The 20,396-nt window shown below is 36.2% G+C and overlaps 1 protein-coding gene across 5 annotated transcripts in view; it reads right to left on the reverse strand.

Annotated features, from left to right (window-relative positions):
* Positions 1 to 20,396, reverse strand: part of TBK1 (TANK binding kinase 1) — a 47,589-nt gene that overhangs the window by 6,163 nt on the left and 21,030 nt on the right. For 4 of the 5 annotated variants that reach the window (XM_054718903.1, XM_008148748.3, XM_028156444.2 and 1 more), the window contains 7 exons: positions 18,169 to 18,279; positions 13,087 to 13,266; positions 10,961 to 11,157; positions 9,693 to 9,751; positions 9,179 to 9,270; positions 6,689 to 6,787; positions 5,837 to 5,915 (listed from right to left, as the gene is read on the reverse strand). In XM_054718903.1, coding sequence (XP_054574878.1) covers positions 5,837 to 5,915; positions 6,689 to 6,787; positions 9,179 to 9,270; positions 9,693 to 9,751; positions 10,961 to 11,157; positions 13,087 to 13,266; positions 18,169 to 18,279 — 817 coding nt within the window. The remainder of the gene's footprint in view (positions 1 to 5,836; positions 5,916 to 6,688; positions 6,788 to 9,178; positions 9,271 to 9,692; positions 9,752 to 10,960; positions 11,158 to 13,086; positions 13,267 to 18,168; positions 18,280 to 20,396) is intronic. The other variant, XM_054718904.1, reaches the window with a different exon arrangement.

Consider the following 20,396-nt stretch of genomic DNA (forward strand, 5'->3'; position numbering starts at 1 on the left):
TCCCGGGTTCGATTCTGGTCCAGGGCACATGCCTTGGTTGTGGGCACATCCCCAGTGGGGGGTGTGCAGGAGGTAGCTGATGGATGTTTCTCTCTCGTCAATGTTTCTGACTCTCTATCCTCTCCCTTCCTCTCTGTAAAAAAATCAATAAAATATATTAAAAAAAAAAAAAAGAGTAGGGTCCTAAGCCAGTTCCCATGGGGCATTAAAGCTCAGTTGAAATGAATGACCCTTCACTTAAAAAAAAAAAAAAAAAAAGAATATGTTAAGTATACTAGTATGCTTTAAGTACCTTATACTTCCAAAATATGGAAAATAGTTTATGGGTAAAGTTATTTCTTTTTACAGCATTACATAGAAGTGTGAAAATGGCAAGCAACCTAAAAAAACCAACACTATGGAGATAATAAGTAATAATAATAATAAATCCATTGGCTATGTCTAAAAATAATAATAAATTCATTGGCTACAATATTATATCTATAAAAAGATAGTTTTACAAAAAATACACACAAAAAAACCCCCAAATCTGGAAAATGCTTTTTAATAGTATTATACAAAAAAATAAAAATAACAATTGTCTGATCACAGGGTAATGATCATTTAATAATATATAAAAAGAGAGAGCTAAAATAGTGCTTGTCAAACTTTAGCAGCATCCAGATCTTCTGGAGGGCTTGCTAAAACATGGATTGCTGGCGCTTCCAGTTAAAATGGTGGCATAGGTAAATGTGGTACGATTTCTCTTACAACCACATAAAAAATACAACTAAACTATAGAATGCCTGAAATATGGCTGAATGGAAGTCCTACAACTACGGAATTAAAGATGTCAAATGGAGACTGGTAGGAGGGGCGGAGACATGGAACAAGCTGGCTCCACACCCACGTGGGGACAGATAAAAAACGGGAGGGAAATCTCAGATGCGGAGGTCCGCCTTGATGAGCGAGGGGGTCCCAGCCCCACACCAGGCCCCAGTCCAGGATTCCAGTGCCAGGAAGAGAAGTCTCATAACTTCTGGCTGTAAAATCCAAGGGGGATTGTGGCTGAGTGAGATAGAGGGTTACTGGAGTCACAGATGTCCCTTTTAAAGGGCCCATGCATGGACTTACCTGGACTCACACCCTCTGAGCTCCAGCGCTGGGACAGTAGTGCTAAAGGCACCAGGGACATAGGAGGAGGAGGAGGAACTGAATTGTCTGGCATCAGGACAAGAGCTGGAGAAGGAGATTTCTCCCAGACAGCAGAGGCCATTGTTCCTTTTCTAAGCCTTCCCCCAACAGAGCCAGCAGGCAGACACATCTGAGTCTCCATTAACCTGGCTAACACTGTTCACCCCACCCTGGAGATTCCCTGAGATGCCCGACCTAGCTTGCAGGTTCACCCAAGCCACCAGTGGATTTTCCATACAAACAGCCTGTTTGGCTCATGCTTCGGACTTTCCTAAAATCTCTTATACAAGCAGTATCTGGCCTTGGTGTTCCCTGTACCTCGTGCTATGTGGCCTCAGGGCTGGCACTAGCAGTAGCCAGCCTTGGTCCACAGCTTGGCCTCTCCTGTGTACCTCCAAGCCCAGCACAAGTAGAAGCCATTTTCAGATTGCTTTGTAACTCATGCTGGGTGGCTCTGGGCAGAACACAAGCCACAGCTGACTTGGGCCTGAACCTCCTGGGAGGCCCCAGAGCCAGCAGACCATGTTGAAGCATCACCCAACCACCTCCAAAATCAACAGACTCAGTGGGCACAAGAACCCTGATGAAGTAAGCCCTCCTCCATGGGGTGGACGATCCTTCATAGTGGTTGCAGCCAGTCCTTGTAGTTGATTGGCCTAGGAGTAAATCCCTCCCATTGATGTACCAACAGCAATCAAGGTTCAACTACAACAGGAGGGTGTACACAGCAAACAGTGGGGAAGAGGGGTGCACTTATAGTTCCCACCTTGGGTGAACAAGGAGGCTGTGCCTCTGGATCCTACAGAACACCTACTACATATGCCACTCTACCAAGTCCGTGAGACTTAGCAGCTCTACCTAATACAGTAGGTCCTTGGGTTACGTCGGAGATCCGTTCCTATGGCGCAACATAATGCGATTTTCACCATAAAGTCGGAACCCACCTACATAAGCACCTACGTCACTCACATGGAGCACATACACAGCAGTAATGAAGTGAAACAGTAAAAAAAATTTAAAAGAAAGATAACAATTCCTGATTTTTACTTGTTGTAAATAAATAATAAAAAACATTAAGCACATATAGTATGTACATACGTCAAAATGACGGAACTTTATTTTAATATAAATAAATGGGAGATGGCAACGTAACCACAAAAGGACATATGTCAAGTCCGACGTAACCTGAGGACTGCCTGTACATAGAAACAAACACAGAAAGGCTGCCAAAATGAGGAGACAGAGAAATATGTCCCAAATGAAGGAATACAACAAAACCCTGGAAAAGGAACTAAACTAAATGGAGATAAGCAATCTACTAGATGCAAAACTCAAAACACTGGTTGTAAGGATGCTCAATGAACTTAGGAAGAATTTCAACAAAAAGACACAGGAAACATAAAAATGTAACTGGAAAACATAAAAAAATAACTAGTCAGAAATAAAGAATACATTATACGGAATCAAAAGTGGAGTAGATAAACCAGAGATTTGGGAGATAAAAAAGCACAACAGGCACAGCAAATAGAAAAAAGAATTGGGGGGAAAAAAATAAGGATAGTACAAGGAGCCTCCAAGACAACTTCAAGTGTACTTGCATTCGCATCATGGGAGCACTAAAAGGAGAAGAAAGAGAGCAAGGAATTGAAAACCTGTGTAGCCCAAGCTGGTTTGGCTCAATGGATAGAGCATTGACCTGTAGACTGAAAGGTCTGGGTTTAATTCCAGTCAGGGACATATACCCGGGTTGCAGGCTTGAACCCCTGTGCGGGGTGTGCAGGAGGCAGCCGATCAATGGTTCTCTCTCATCATTGATGTTTCTATTTCTCTCTCCCTCTCTCTTCCTCTCTAAAATCAATAATAAAAAATATATTAAAAAAAGAAAAAAAGAAAACTTCCCTAACTTGGTGAAGGAAATAGACATATAGGTCTAGGAGTACAGAGAGTCCCAAACAAGATGAACCCAGAGGCCCACACCAAGGCACATCATAATTAAAATGCAAAAAGTTAAAAACAAGGAGAGAATTTTAAAAGCAGTAAGAGAAAAGCAGTTAGTTACTTACAAGGGAGCTTCTATAAGACTGTCAGCTGATTTCTCAACAGAAACTTTGTACGTCAGAAGGGACTGGTAAAGATTTTCAAATTGATGAAAAGCAAGGACCTACAACCAAGATTATTCTATCCAGCAAAGCTTTCATTTAAAATTGAAGAACATATAAAGAACTTCCAAGACAATAAAAAGGTAAAGGAGTTCATTGCTACCAAACCAGTATTACATGAAATGTTAAAGGATCTTCTTTAAGAAGCAGATGGGGGGAAAAGATATAAATATGAACAATAAAATAGCAATAAATACATATCTATCAACAAATGATTCTAAAAAAACAAAATAAACAAAGAAGCAGAACAGAAACAGACTTATAGATATGGTGAACATCGAAGGGGTTGCCAGATCAAAGTGGGGGTTAGAGGTTGGATGAAAAAGGTGAAGGGATTTAGAAGTACAAATTGGTAGTTACAGAACAGTTACAGGGATGTAAAGTACAGCATAGGGAGTAGAGTCAATAATATCGTAGTAACTATATATGGTATCAGATGGGCACAAAATACATGTTAAGATTACTTAGTAAGTTATATAATGTCTAATCACTGGGTTGTACACTTAAAACTAATATAACATTGTACCGTATTTTCCGGCGTATAAGATGACTGGGCGTATAAGATTTTCCTGGGTTAAAAAGTTGTCTTATATGCCGGAAAATTCGGTATATTAAAATTCCAGCTTCTATACTTACTACTGGATAAATCTGGACAAATTACCGTATTTTCCGGTGTATAAGATGACTTTTTAACCCAGGAAAATCTTATACGCCCAGTCGTCTTATACGCCGGAAAATACGGTATGTCAAATGTAATTAAAAAATAAAAAAGTATTTAAAGAAAAAAACCCAACTCAAATACTGGATTTCTGGGCCGTACCATCACAGTTTCTGATTCAATAGGTGGGGCCTCAAATATACATTTCTAACAAGTTCCTATGTGAGGCTGGGACTGTTGGTCCAGGACCTACTCTGAGAACCACTGCTGCAGGACACTAAACAGAACTTTTAATAATCATTTTTGGGTGGGGAGCATATATGGTATCATTTCTACATATACGTTTTATTTAAAAATTTTGTTTTACAGTAGGAAAAAATTTTAAGATCTCCATTAGGAGATCTTAAACAAATAAGTTATGAGAAAAAACAATTCAACATAGTGACAAGTAATTGGCCTGAAGTTAAAGCCCTTATTTCATAAGACTCAGTGACCTTAAGCCATTTAATCATGGGCACAATTCTCATAGGAAATCTAAATCTTCACAAAAATGTCATACAAGTGAGAAACACTTGGGCTCCCTAACATACAACTTCAATTCAAAGTGCTCAAATGATGCCTGCACTAGAAATAAGTATCCATTAGGACTATGAGCTAGTAAATAAAGTTCTAAGACAAAAGCAGAAAAAGAACAAAAAACACAATATAACTGCCTATATTTAAAAACAAGCAAATATTGGGGAAGACAATTTGTTTCTTGACTTTTATTTGCTTTATTCTATATAATTTAAAAAATCTTTTTTGACCATGACATTCACTTTATTTTAACTCTGTATGACTTAAATGTGTGTATATATATAACTGAACTGAGTTTCCTGGAACAGTAATTTCCTTATCATATGTGATGCATGCTAACACTTTCTATTCCATTCCATTTAAAAACACACTTAACTGACTGCAACACACTTAACTTTACAACCTACTAGTTGTTCATGACTCATATTTTCAAAATCACTGTCCTAGATATAAAACTGAAGGAAAAAAAACAACTAAAAATCAGCCTAAGCTGGAAAAGAGAAAGGGGGTACTGTATCAAGTTCTTTTTCCTTTTTAACATCCATTTCATGAAAGAATACTTCAAATGCTAAAAATTTGCAGGAGTATATCATTTTTATTTATCTCATTTAATTGGCACAACAGGGTAAGAAACTGCATATTTTAAAGAAAAAGAAAATAAGGAAGCAAAGAATTAAAGGCCTTGCTTAAGTCACCAGGCAGGAATAGCTAGGTAAATAGGGGCAATCCTGGGATTAGTAATCAGTTCTTTTACAACACATTATAATAAGAAATCCAGAGACTACCTGAAATGCTACTGTATTTTTCAGTAGAAGAGAGACTTTTGTCCTAATTTCTTTAGGTATAGAAATGATTCCCTGCCTTTAGGAAACTAAATCTTTCTTTCCTTACTTTTTATTTTAGAAAAAAATCTGATATTTTCCTAACTTGCATCTAATTCTAAGCAAGTTTAAGCACTCTGTTTGTTAAATTACATTTATGAGCTTGCTTTAACTGCCATAGCAGCAACATAAGAACATTATCAATTTTAAAGAGAGAAAGGAAGAAAGGGAGAGAAATGGGCTTAAAGCAAAGCAGGCATTTGGAAACACCATAAAGAATTGCATGGCAGAAAGGGTATTTAAATATTATAAATAGTTCCTAAAAATAGGAAAAGAATACTTTAGGTATCCTTTAGGCACATCATCTCTCTGGCAAAGTTTAGATCTATTCTTACCAGCAAATAAATTGATTATGAGCCTATGATTGTCACCATTTTGTAAATACTTACTCTCAACAATTTGGTGTGTATGTCTGAAATTTCATCTAAGTCTGTTGCTTCTAGGTTGGTTTTCAACAACTTTTCATATCTGTGTGAAAACCAAGTATGGAAAAATTAAATGAGTATAATGAATACACAGATTTAATCTAAAAAGATTTTTTATAAATTACATTTGAGTTCTTATTATCATAATTTAAGAATAAAATTCTGAATACAAAATCTACTAAGCAATAGATTTCAAGAAAACTTGATGTCTTTGTAAAGAAGGAATTTTATATACTTCTACTTATAAATTTGCAGGTTAAGAGATAAAATATAAGACAACTTAATTTCATATAGTCTTATGCCAGAATTAATAGTAGTCAATAGTAAATTCTGATTTCACTAATTATATTTTCTATGCAGTACATAGTATAGCCTAGGAAGAGGGCAATTTAAAATATTCTGTTTCAAAAGACATTCTCAGGGATAAGCTTAGCAAAGTAAACCCCAAATTCTAAAAATACTACAAAACTACAGTTCTAGAATACCTCTTCCTATTTCCTTTGTTGATTACAGGTTTTTTATTTTCCTATTCAGAGCATCTGCTTTGCAAGGTATAACATGAGATGTTTCTGGCTCAGGTTACCTTTTCCCTAACAAAGGGAATGAGAAATGCTAACAGAGATGGTGTTCATTACTTACTGAGACAACTGTTTATTTTTCTGCCATTGTGAGGTAGAAACTTAAACTAAGGTTGTGTCTTAATACAAACATTTGCATAGCATGCAATATGTGTCAAGGATAATTAAACAAATTAAACAGAAATGTAACAATATTTAACATTTTAACAACTATTAGTTAAGGAAATAACCTACTCACACTTTCATACTTTGAATGCTTCTGAGGCAGAATTCCAATGTGATCACAACTTCTGTCTTTTTGTGAACAGTTTCATTATAATCATCTTTAACTAATTCTCTAAAAAAAATATTCTCATTAGTATATCTTAGGGATTATTTGTTTTCTCTTGCCTACCACTAATTACACTGCTGTCCTTCTGTTCAAATTTCTTAACAGTCTTGATATATTATGAGAGCCAATTCACTTTTTATTATTAAAAGCATTTCTGTGAGTCTTATACATATCTAGGGCATAAACCATTACTACATATTGGGTTAACAATTTAGAAATCCGAAGCATTAAAAGATTAAAAATAAAAACTAATCTACAATAAAAAGAAATAAGCTGAATAGCATTACATTTTATACGACCAGAATTTTTACTATTCATAGTAGACTGCTGTTCGATTTCTACTTTAAATGAAGATAACCTCTCAAGAAGCAGCATGACATCCTATCTAATAAAAGGAGAATATGCAAATTAACCATCACTCCGTCACAAAGATGGTGGCGCCCATAGCCACAAGATGGCGGCACCCAGTCCCCTCAGCCTTGCCGGGAGGGGGGGCTTGCCGCTGAGACGCCCCGGCCACGGAGGGTCTCTAGGGGACAGAGGTGCTGGCCCGCAGCCTCCGCGGCTGAGCGCAGGCCCGGAGACGGCGGGCCCGCCTCCCATGGAAGCAGTGGGGCTTCCTCCTGGTGCCCATGCTCGCTTCCACCTCCTGTGGAAGCCGCATGGCTCCCAGCTCCCATAGAAGCAGCGCGGCTCCCGGAGGTGCGCTGCGGTTCCCAGCCTATTGCACACGATACCGCGCGATGGGCTATTAGTAGTAAATAATATAATTGAAAGGCGTTTGGTTTACATCAAGGGTCAACAAACTAAGACCTGATGCTTGTTTTTGCTAAGCATAGTATTTATACGTTTAAAGGTTATAAAAACAAAATAAAAACAAAGAGACCTTACTAACTGAAAAAGAAGTTTACCAACAGTGGTCTACATTAAAAACTATTTTCTCATGATTTAATAAACTAAAAGCTCAAAAGTAAAAGGAGTAAAAGCTTCAGGGAGCAGTGATTAGGGTAGGTAACAATGGCAAGAGAAACGAGAGCTGTTAGAACAATACTGTGAAGACAAATGGAGTCAACACTTAGATTTCTCCAGAAACTATTTAGTAAAAGCAAAGAGGCTTCTTAATGTAAAGAGAAAAACACAGGCTTATGAACACATAAAAAAATATTATAAGCATATAATTTGGATTAAACATAAAGTAAAAGGGGAAAATAGAGCCCTTTTTCTCCTTAGAAGCAGCAGCAGAACAAGAACGATGACATGCTGCATACATGTTTTTGCAAGAAGGGAAGGCTAGGTCTGAGGTGGGCACACAGAAGCTGTTACAAGCGTTTAAGCTGAAGAACACTAGGAGCCCAGAGAACATGAGGCCATTACTGTGGGTGTATAACATTCAAAAACTTCAAATGATGTTGTATAGAACTAGTTATGATTCTTTTTTTTTTTCCCCAATTTTTTTTATTAAGGTATTATATGTGTACATATTTTACCATTGCTAGTTATGATTCTTAAAAGACATCATTTATTCCCCATTTCTATCAGAAGCAAAGATGGTATCTACAAATCATGAAAAATTAAAAAAAGGTCCTTTTCAACACATTTCCTAGTGTCACTTTTAGGGGGAACATACTGAACTAGATGATCGATATGCTGACCCAGAATAACTATATTAAGTGACTTAGTAAAAAACAAAAATTAGCTTTTAAATTGCTTGTCAAGGTGAGTGTGTGCTCATAGCGTATGCTTTCATTTATAAAATGTCTAGAACAGGCAAATCTATAACAACAGAAAGTATATTAGTGGTTGCCTAGGGCTAGGAGGTTATAACAAAAGTGGGGAGTGAATGGGTGCAGGTTTCTTTTTGGGGTGATAAAAATTAGGGGTGATAATTACACAACTCTGTGTAAAAACAATCACTGAATTGCACATTTTTAAAAATGGGTACATTTTATAGCATGTGAATTATATTTCAATAATGCTGGTGTGTTTTTTAAAGCTGAGTATATACTTTACTTAGGAAAAAGGCAGGAAATAGAGGGAGATTCTGAGGACAAAAACCCTGGAAGTACAGGTTGTACTGGATTACAATGATGACTAAGCCTTCCAAGACAATAAAATGACAGCCAAGTTAAGGTCCTCAGAAAAGGAATTCATTTGCCATCACATCGTAAATGTGGTATAAGTTTTCAAACTCAGATATTAATATCCTGTCTCATATGGTTATTATAAAAATCAAATGAATAAAATAGCTGCTAAATGTTTTATAAACTAAATGTAAAACAAAATATTATAATAAAATCAAGCAGCTGACCCAACCTAGTCTGAAGAAATGGGGTGGTTACCAGTTATTTAGTGAGGTCTATGTGAAGATCAATTTTTAAATTTCCACTTGTTACTTACATCAACCATCGTATCCCCTTTCGCATCAATTCCTGATAAAGCAGCAAGGTACTGGCAATTCTACAGGCATAACACACAACTCCTGTAATTGCCTAAAGAAGAAATGCAAAATGTTGTTATTTGGTGCTAACTATGGTACAGGGTAAGGAAATCTTTTACATAAAAATTTTCCAACATATATTTTTATCAGGTTAATTAAAAACACAATTAAATACCAATTTCTAAAAGCTAAGGATAGATATAACTGCAATGAACATTTCATCCTTAATGTTATGATAATGTTAAACATGCACTGCCTCCATGGAGAAAGTTTTCTGTGAATTAAAAAAGGCTATAAAGTCAATTTCTTTCAAAAAGAAAGAACACAAAATAATTTGCAAAGGATAACAATTTAAATGAATGATTTCCTAAATCAAATAGGCATATATAAAGACACAATACATTTTATTGCTTTCACTATTGATAAGATAATTTGAACTCAGATGTTTACATAGTAATTTAATTAAATACTAACCTTAGCCATGCTAGCATCTCCATCTAAGTCATAACGTGGATGTACTTTAGGGAGGGAAACTGAAACATTAAGTAAAATAGTTAAAATCAGAAATAGAGAATTTTGAGTAAATTATTGTATCCTTTATATAGTAACCTCTAACTTCAACATTAACCTTTAAATTAAATTAAACATAGTGACAAACTATAATGTTCTTTCCCTGGTTAAAAAACAACAACAGCCTGGCTGGTGTGGCTCAGTGGTTGAGCATCCTCAACCAAGTGGTGGCAGGTTCAATTCTAGGTCAGGGCACAAGTCCAGGTTTTGGGCTCGATCCCCAGTAGGGGGCATGCAAGAGGCAGCAGATCAATGTCTCCCTCTCTCTCTCCTTCTCAATCCCTAAAAAAAATAAAAATCATAAAAACATATTTAAAAGAACAATAACAACACTTGAAACAATGCTGCTCATCCTGTAATAAATTACCTACAATATTTCTAAGGAATTTCATTGTTTTCTTAAATATATTGCCAACACAACCAGCTCAATGCCTCTAAGTTGAAATAAAATCCCAAAATTCAAATAGAAATGTAAAAATCTGGATAGTTTATTTTTTTTCAACAGTTAATAATTTAAAAGACTCCAAAATGCAGATCTAATTTTTCTTAGACGCTAAAGCCTGGCAAAGTGTTCCATTCACACTGGGCACAAGAAATATTTGCTGAAATTTATGGTACAAAAGTTTATTTTGGATATGAGTAAAATACTAAAAGCAGAAAGCTACAGTGAAACATATGACAAATTATTTTACCACTTTATGAAACAAAATATTTAATATCAAATTGTATTACCTACAAGGCTTTTAAATTTTACTAATTTTGTTCAACTAATTTACAAAATTTTAATGTTTATGAAAGGTCTACAATAATGTCATCATCAATCAACTTTATGAAGATAATCATTTTTACAGTTTTTATTTGTTTGTTTTGTTAATCCTAACCTGAAGGTATTTTTCCATTGATTTTTCTTTTTTTTCAGAGAGTGGAAGGGGAGAGGGGGAGAAAGAGAGAGGGAGAAACATCGATGTGAGAGACACATCAACTGGTTGCCTCCTACATAAGCTCTGACCTGGGTGGGGGATGAACCTGTTACCCAGGTAGGTGTCCTTGAACAGGAATCGAACCTGCGACCTTCCGGTGTGAAGGCCGATGCTCTAAACACTGAGCAACCGGTCAGGGCCAGTGTTGGGCTTTTTTAATGGCTAGTAAGAACAAGAAAAATCCCAACTTACTTTTTTCATATGTCAATCCTATGGTATTCAGAGGTTCCCGGCTTACTACAAAGATAGGATTTTCCTCAGTAGTTTTAGGGAAATGCTGTACTAGTCTTCCAGGTTCTAGAACTAAGCGGCGTCCTTCATATACAAGTTCTTGATTTGCAGAAATAATTTTGGTTTGTTTATACACCAGTTCATGAAATACAGTAGCACTGTGTGAGAAAAATCCAAAAAGACAACATAACTGAGATAAAAAGAGAGGTGAAGTCTTTTTTTAAATGACTGAGTACAACATCCATTTCTAGTGGTACTTCAGATCAGGACCAGTCCACAAAAACCCTGCTTTGTTGGTGTGAACACTACAAAGTCTGTTAAACTAACAATTTCATCTAAACTGTCTACACAGCAATTCTAAAATATTTGTTTGCATTACATATACAGGGTATGACAATACACAGGGTTCTTAATATTTAATAATGGGGAGCCAACATAGCAGAGTGAAATCAGACTGAGTTCGAGTTCCAGTTATTCCATTTATTTGCTGAGTTACTTTCAGTTACGCCTCTGTGCTCTGTTTCCTCGTGTGTAAAATGGGAATAATAGGCCCCAACTCACAAATTTGTTGTGAGGACTAATATATAAAGAATTGAGAATAGTACTTACAACATCACTACATAATATTAGTTAACTCAATTAATAAAACCAGGTATTTTCAAAATGTTTTTGGGAAAAAGCTAGATTCTCCCAAAATAGATTCATGGAATCAAAGAAACGTTTCAGCAGCAATGTTATGATTTGTCTCCCTCACAAGCCTTTGCTAAAATTTGGCTCAGGCTTGGGTGAGTGTGTGTGTGTGTGTGTGTGTGTGTGTGTGTATGTATATGTGTGTGTGTGTGTGTGTGTGTGTGTATGTATATATATATATGAACATTTTTATTGACTTCAGAGAGGAAGGGAGAGGGAGAGAGAGATAGAAACATCAATGATGAGAGGGAATCATGGATCTGCTGCCTCCACACACCCCACATTGGGGATCAAGTCCACAACACGGGCAAGTGCCCTGATCAGAAATCGAACTATGATCTCCTGGTTCATAGGTCAATGCTCAACCACTGAGCCACGCTGACTGGGCTTGGTTGAGCTTTTTATGCTCAAATAGATTTTTAAAATGAAATAGTGGCCAACACCTAACTATACTACTTTATTCAGGCTATTAAGTACCAAAACAAAGGTGCATATTATACTTTAATCTAATGTTATATTAATATTATTTAATATGTTTATATTAGACATAGATATTAATATCTAAAATATTTTATCTAATTAATGTTATTTCTTCATAAAATACCTGTAAAAGTCTCTTTTTGAGTTTTATGAGACATTAAAACTATTTGAGTCTCGTCAAAACAGAAACCAAGGCATATAAAATGGGTGCAATTTTTTTCCCTTCATTTAAAAAGTTATATGGAGATCACTGATGATTTATATGTAGTTGTAGGAAATAACAGAGAGAGATGCTACATATATGCCCTTCACCCAGTTTCTCCCAATGGTAACATCTTACATAAAATATAGTACAATACAACCAGGAAGTCGATACTGTTGATGCTGATCCACCTATCTTACTCAGACTTCCCCAGTGTTACATGTGTGTGTGCATTTACTTATGTGCAGTTTTATCACACAGATAGATTTTTTTTATGACATGGTAAAACAAATTATTTCTCCAGCACACAATAAGGGTTTTGTGCCACATATACAAACAATAACTACACTAGCTATATTTAAAACATGTGCTTCAATATTTTTTATATGACAGGACAATACTTTAATGAAACCTGGTCTATTTATTGGTAGGTGCTATTTATGGTATGGGATTATATAATTTGAGAGAAGACATAGAAACAAAAATATTCTTGTAAAACTTGCAGTTTAAGACCAAGTTAATTTACTATAAATCTTAGAAAATGAGTCCTTTTATTCCAAAAGGAATTTACTAAGCACTTAAACGTTATTCTCTAAGTGGGAAGTGGGTGCCTCTGGTGAAGCTGAGGTATCTTTTCTATTTTTTCTCCTAATTTTATGAAGATTATTATATAACAACATTATCATCTAGGAAGAAAACATAAAGAGGTACTTACGTATTATAGCTATGAATATAAATCTTATGAGCTGTCATTTGTTGTAGCGAGAAAACATGAATTATCATCCGGTGAAGTATATCACTAGTTTCTGCAAAAAACTGGTCAAAACCCCAACACTTTTCCTGATCAGCCTCAAGGATGTTTGCCAGGACAGGGGTAAGTAGAACTTGAAGACCCCTAAAATAGTATTAAAAAAAATTTGAAGAATGAATGTGTATTTTATCTAGGTACAAAATCATAATATTTACTATCAAATCAAAGGAATTGTTATTAGATTAGATCAAAGTTTTAAAAAATCTGCCAACTTTTCAAAAAGCCAGGTAACCTTAGTTTATTACTCGTCAATAAATCAGGGATTATGGTATTTTTTTAAAAAATATTTTATTGATTTTTTACAGAGAGGAAAGGAGAGGGATAGAGAGTTAGAAACATCAATTCAGATGCCTCTTGCACACTCCCTACTGGGGAAGTGCCTGCAATCAAGGTACTTGCCTTTGACCGGAATCGAACCTGGGACCCTTCAGTCTGCAGGCCGATGCTCTATCCCCTGAGCCAAACCAGTTAGGGCGGATTATGGTATTTTTATGTTAATTTATCTTTTACTGGTTATTTTCTTTGATTCTCTCATTCCCAAGTTTCCTCACTTTTCCAAACACATTCTAACATTGTATATACAAAACCATCCAGGTGAAATCAATTGATTTGAATCAGGTGATCATGAGGATAAGATAATTGTTTAATTTCAGGGTTTTTAATATCCTTTGTTTTTTATTGATTTTTTTTTTTTTTTTTAAGAGAGGAAGGGAAAGGGATAGAAACATCCATGAGAAACATCAACATGGATTGGCTGCCTCCTGCACACCCCCTGGTGGGGATCAAGCCTGAAATCCGGGCATGTGCCCTGATGGGGAATCGAACTAGTGACCTCCTGGTCAACCAGAGTCATACTGGACTGGCATTCTTTATTTTTTAATGTCCTATTAATACGGCACTGCAATATATAATTTTAAAGGCTGAATTTATATGCCTTTTATAGTATACTTCTATGAATGAAAAAGGGGCTATGCAATAAAGCTGACAAGCTCAGTGGGGGCACATGGCATGCCTGGCAGGCTTAGACCAAGAGAAATAACCACACAGGATGGCCTGACCACAAATTTCTAACTGGGAAAATCATAGCGGGTAGTCTGGTCCCAGGCCTATAGCTTCCATAGCAAAGGTTAACTTTACCTTAAGTGAACTTTGTCTATTGTTCTTATGCATCTAGGATAACATACCTTTGAAATGTCAGAGTAATTTTGTTTTCCTACTCTTGAAGCCACTACCGTAGGCACCAGACCCCCTCATTGTTCTTTTGTTCCCTGCATACCATCTCTACATGCTGTAAATGTTAACTATTAAATATCCTGTACCCATAAGTGTAAAGGAAGTATGTGTTTCTCCATTTTGTCTTTTATCCAATCCTAGAGATTTCTCTGCTATGCTTTCTCCCACTTCCTTAATCTCTCACCAATGGATTTCACGCACCTTCCTGAGGTCTTCTCCTTTGATTCTAGTGTATAAAATAAGCTGGAAAGCTGCCATTCTCCAGAGCATCTGAGATCCTGCTCCACAGCATATGTGATCAGTTTGGCTCAAATTAGTTTCTTACATTGACACTTATTTAGGCAGTAAAATTACTATAATCATCTAGCAATCAATTAGTGCCAATTCAATTACGAATAACTTTTGACTAATAAAGTATATTTTTTAAAATGAACAGAAGGCCGTTATTCTTTTTCTGAATTATAAAATATCCTCAAACAGATTCTCAATTATGGAATTTCAAATTGTCTTAAAAATATATTCTTGACTATGTAATAGGCCTTGTCTGTGAACAATTTTCAAAATATGTAGTGAACATTTAAAATTTTTGCCTAACAGATATGTATATTCCCTCCTTTTGTAAGAGAATCTACACCTCTCTATTCTCTTAACTCTAATCCCTGTGCATAGATGGGTATAAAAGCCAGGTTTGGCCCTAGCTGGTTTGGCTCAGTGGATGGAGCGTCGGCCTGCGGACTGAAGGGTCCCAGGTTCGATTCCAGTCAAGGGCACATGCCCGGGTTGCAGGCTTGATCCCTAGTAGGGGGCGTGCAGGAGGCAGCCAACCAATGATTCTCTCTCATCATTGATGTTTCTATCTCTCCCTCTCCCTTCCTCTTTGAAATCAATAATAATAAAAAAAAAGCCAGGTTTGGTTATGATTAGTTGGAGGTGGTCAGGTGGTAGCATATAAGTTAGTTAAATGTGAATCAACGCCAAAATTCTTTGCTAAAACTACCGGGAAAGAAAATCTTTTTTCCCCCACCGAGTTTTCAAAGCTGTGAGAATGTGAGTCTGGGAATGTGAGCAGCCTTCCTGTGGCTCTCAGGAAAGAGCCTGCTGGAGGGAAGGAGAAAGCAGATAAAAGCGATTTGAAGGGACCAAGTCTTGATAGAGCCTGAGTCTGAGGATTTAGCTGAGCTTTGAGTCACATACACATGTGAACTTTTAATTACAAAGTCAATCTATTTTCTTTCCACTTAAACCAGTTGAATTAGGTTTTTCTTACTTGCTATTCAATCTTGACTAATAAATATAAGAAAGAGGATGGTTATCTTTTTTTTTTAAAGGAATGTATATTTTATTCTGTTTTAGTTCATCCTCACCTGAGAATATTTTTTCCATTGATTATAAAGTGGAAGGGTAGTAGGGAGGGAGGGAGAAAAGAAACATTGATGTGAGACATATCCATTGGCTGTCTCCTGCATGTACCTCCAGGGGGTGGAGGGTGGGGGAGGCTGTGTGTGGGGAATCGAGCCTGCAACCGAGGCCCGTGCCCTTGATTGGAATCGAACCCTAATTCTTCAGTGCACAGGCTGATGCTCTAACCACTGAGCAAATCAGCTAGAGCAGGATGGTTATCTATTTTTGCAGTCATTACATTTTTGGTAGTTGTTTTCATTGCTAATTAGTAATACTTAATATCCTTACTATTAAAAGAAAAAAGACTGTTTGACTGGTGTGGCTCAGTGGTTGAGCCTTGACCCATGAACCATGAGGTCACTGTTTCAATTCCATCAGGGCATATATCCAGGTGGTGGGGTTCAGTAGGGGGCATGCAGGAGGCAGCCAATCAATGATTCTATCTATTCCTGTCTTTCTAAAAAAAATCAATAAAAATATATTTAAAGAAAAAAAAAAGCCCTAGCCAGTTTGACTCAGTGAATAGAGCATTGGCCCATGGACTGAAGGGTTGTGGGTTCGATTCTAGTCAAAGGCATGTACCTCGGTTGCAGGCTGGATACCTAGCCCAGTCTGGGTGCATGCGGGAGGCAACCAATCGATGTGTCCCCCTCTACTTCTCCCCTTCCCTTTCACTTTCTCTAAAAAATCAATGGAAAATATCCTCAGGTGAGGATTAACCAAAAAAAAGATCATATGCTTTCTGGTACCTAAGCAATTTTTATTAAAGAATGTGTAACTTGGTGCTGAAGACTGATTTGATAGATAAGTCCTGTTATCCTCCTAAAATATGCAATCCATAGTGTAGATTGTCAACTTATTGATTCTGGGTTTCAGCGATACAATTATTGCACAGAAAATATTCATTTCCTGACTACTTTAAATTTTATGTTTTGCCTGAGATTACCAAAATGAGTATTTTATAAATCAAAATTTAACACAAGTCATTATTATAATATTAAATTTCTTCTCTCCAATAAAATGAATTTCTCTTGGTAATTCTAGTTGCACGACATAATTTTATCTTGGAAACTTAAAAACAATGCAAAAATGAAACTGTCAAAACAGCGGTTTTCAGAAATGATTTTGGCAATGAAACCGTTGGTTTAAATGAGTTTTCACAGAAATCAAAGCTGTGAGAATGTGAGTCTGGGAATGTGAGCAGCCTTCCTGTGGCTCTCAGGAAAGAGCCTGCTGGAGGGAAGGAGAAAGCAGATAAAAGCAGATCTGAGCAAATTGAAGGGATCATAAATGAGAGGTAATATTTTACTAGCTTATGCTATATAAATATACATATACATATTTTTATGTTAAAAGTCATACAAAAAGAACCCACAAATTATAATAGGTCAGTAAATCATGTGTGTGTTCACTTGTGGAATATACACTTATCACACTCAGGAAAAATGGCAGTTAATTCATTAATCACAAATTCTACATATTGATGAGTGTCTTGGCTTTATTTCCAGAGTAAAACCTAAAATAATTTACTCTCTACTTTTTTTGTTGTTGTTAATTCTTACCTGAGGATATTTTTTCCATTCATTTTTAGAGAGAATGGAAGGGAGGAGGAGAGACACAGAGAGAGAAACATTGATGTGAGAGAGACACATCGATTGGCTGCCTCCTGCATGTGTCCCAACTGGGACTGGAATGGAGCCCACAACTGAGGTATGTGCCCTTGACCAGAATCAAACCTGGGACCCTTCAGTCCATAGGCCATGCTCTTACCACTGACCCAAACCGGCCAGGGCATCTATTTTTAATTTATTTTACTTTAAATCTTTCTTTGTTGTAACAGAATTCATATCTGAGAATATATATATATATTTAGTTCTGCTGCTAAATTAAACCCATATGAACATTTGAAATGATGGAAGTTGAAAACTATTACTTCTCACCTTTTGAGTAATATGAATACTCTTTAAAAATGGGGATATATTAAACTTCTTGAGTGCCTGTTTTTTTAGAATTTTAGTTAGTCTTATCTATATACCACTATTTGTGATCTGCCAATATGGAAATCAGTACAAAAGACACCAAGGTCCTAACCTGGTTTCCCACATTGCACAAAATTCTAAGCAATCTAAAAAATGTATGTCCTATGTCCTCACATAGGTCTGGCAAAATTATTTATACATTATACTAGTAATTAATTTTTATATCACCACAAAGACAAAAATCACAAATCAAAGCATATACTTTAATAACATCTAATAAAACAAACAACCAAGATAAGCTACACTCAAGTATTTGTGATTTTAGTTAATTAATATTCCAAACACCAAATTGCAAAAGAGGAGATAGACTCACCGAGAAAGACTACAAGAAATAGGCATGTCTCCACTCCAGTCGATTGGTCCATTTTCTGCTTTCTGTACTCCAGATATTGCACCAGAAGGCTTTCCAGTAATTATTTTATACCTAGGGAGGAATAAAAGCAGAATAAAATAAGCAGTTCATTATTGCATAGCCTATCAATGGGCTTTGCAATAGTATTTCCCTCAGGTGCACCTATAATGAGCTACTAGACGAAATTTTGTGATTGAGTTCACAGGATCCATAAAACAATCAAAATACTTTAAATCTGACTGACTGAAGTAGAATAGTGGTTGTATGATTATTTTATATATGCCATAACTAATTTTCATTTGGGATCTCAGAATGCCATGTAACGATATCTTGATGTCCACAACAAAAATATTAATTTTTCCATCTGAAAAAATCGAGCAAACACAAATGTTACAGAATGTTTCTAGGTCACCATATTAGCCCAAAACACAGTCAATTGGACTATGGAATTCCTGCAGAACAAACAACAGCATTCTGTAAAAAAAAAAAAAAATAGATATACATAGCACAGTACCCGAAAGATTCTTTGCATACACAGATAGAAATATGTGTGTATACAAAATTAAAAGTGAAATTTAATTTTTTTATGTCTTTTTAAAAATATATATTTTTATTGATTTGAGAGAGAGGAAGGGGGAGAGATAGAGAGATAGAAATACTGATGAGAGAGAAATATTGATTGGTTGCCTCCTGCACATCCCCCACTAGAGATCAAGCCCCACTGGCAGGCTAAAAGTCAAATTTAATTTGATTCTTGATGAAGGTGATAAAAATAAAGTTGAACTGAAGAAAGAGCTGGATGTCCCAGGTTGCAGGTTTGATCTCTGGTCAGAGTGCATACAGAAGGCAACAGGTCCATGTTTCTCTCTCTCTCCCTCTCCTTTTCTCTCTCAAATCAATAAAAAACATCTTTTAAAAAAAAAAAAAAAGTAGAGCCAGCACAACTAATTTGGACTGCTTGCTGCTTCCTCAGCAGGTGCAGTCAGGGTTTCTGCCATAAGAGATTTTTCAGGAAAGAAGGAAATGAATGTGAAAAATAAGTTGCATTCACATTAGAATGATCTGACGGTGGACAAGTAAGTAGAGATGTGAGATTAATGCAAGAAAAGAGAAGGAAATACAATGAATGGTAGAATTCTTAAGGGAATGCTTACAAATTCTTGAAAAAGCTTAATGAATTTTGGTTAGCTCCATAAATAAAAACATTTATAACATGTAAATGAGATACAAAGGGACCAATACTGCTATAATGTGACATAGATGCATCATTCACTAGCAGAGTCATTATTACTACTTCAAGTACCTCTGAGCGTTTATTAGCATGAATGTTGCTAAAAAGTTGAAATACTTTACAAATAAAGAAATAAATTCTTCTAACAGTATGTCTGTCCACATGGTAGTCAGACAAAATCATCAGGTATTCCCAATTACTTATGAGTTTTATTTTTTCTTTATTAGGGAGTGCCATAGTTTTATTTAATCCATTTTGGGGGCAGCAAAAAACCTATCTCTGACAATAAAAGCATGATTAACTGTTAGGCACAATTTATGTTTAATGATAAAACACAAATGGACTCTCAGCCTTCATTAATGAAGAGATTTTATTTTAAAAGGGCACTGCTATAATGCAGGCTCAAGATGATGCTATACCAAAGTCATCAGGATAGCAATAGATGTCTTCTTCCTACAAATATGCATGTTGTCTTTACTGGAAACATTTAGATACACAGGTTTTAGCAAAAGTCATTGTATCAGCTGAACTGGTTTTACTTCCTAAATCAACCAAAGGAAAAATGCTTTTCCCTCAAATTTTTCAGATGAGATTAAGTAAAATACTATATTTTTACAGTTGTAATTATGAAGTCATGTTTGCTTATAAAAGACAGCATCAGTCCTAGCTGGTTTGGCTCAGTGGATAGAGCCTCAGCCTGTGGACTAAAGGGTCCCAGGTTCGATTCCAGTCAAGGGCACATGTCCTGATTGCAGGCTTGATCCCCAGTAGGGGGTGTGCAGGAGGCAGCGGCAGCCAATCTATGATTCTCATCATTGATGTTTCTATCACTCTCTCCCTCTTCCTTCCTCTCTGAAATGGATAAAAACATATATTTAAAAAGAAGGAAAAAAAAAAAGACAGCACCAAATATTTAGTGGTCTGCCCAGTGGTGTGGCACAGTGGTCGAGCGACGACT

Source organism: Eptesicus fuscus, chromosome 7 (assembly GCF_027574615.1).
Source record: "Eptesicus fuscus isolate TK198812 chromosome 7, DD_ASM_mEF_20220401, whole genome shotgun sequence".
NCBI lineage: Eukaryota > Metazoa > Chordata > Mammalia > Chiroptera > Vespertilionidae > Eptesicus > Eptesicus fuscus.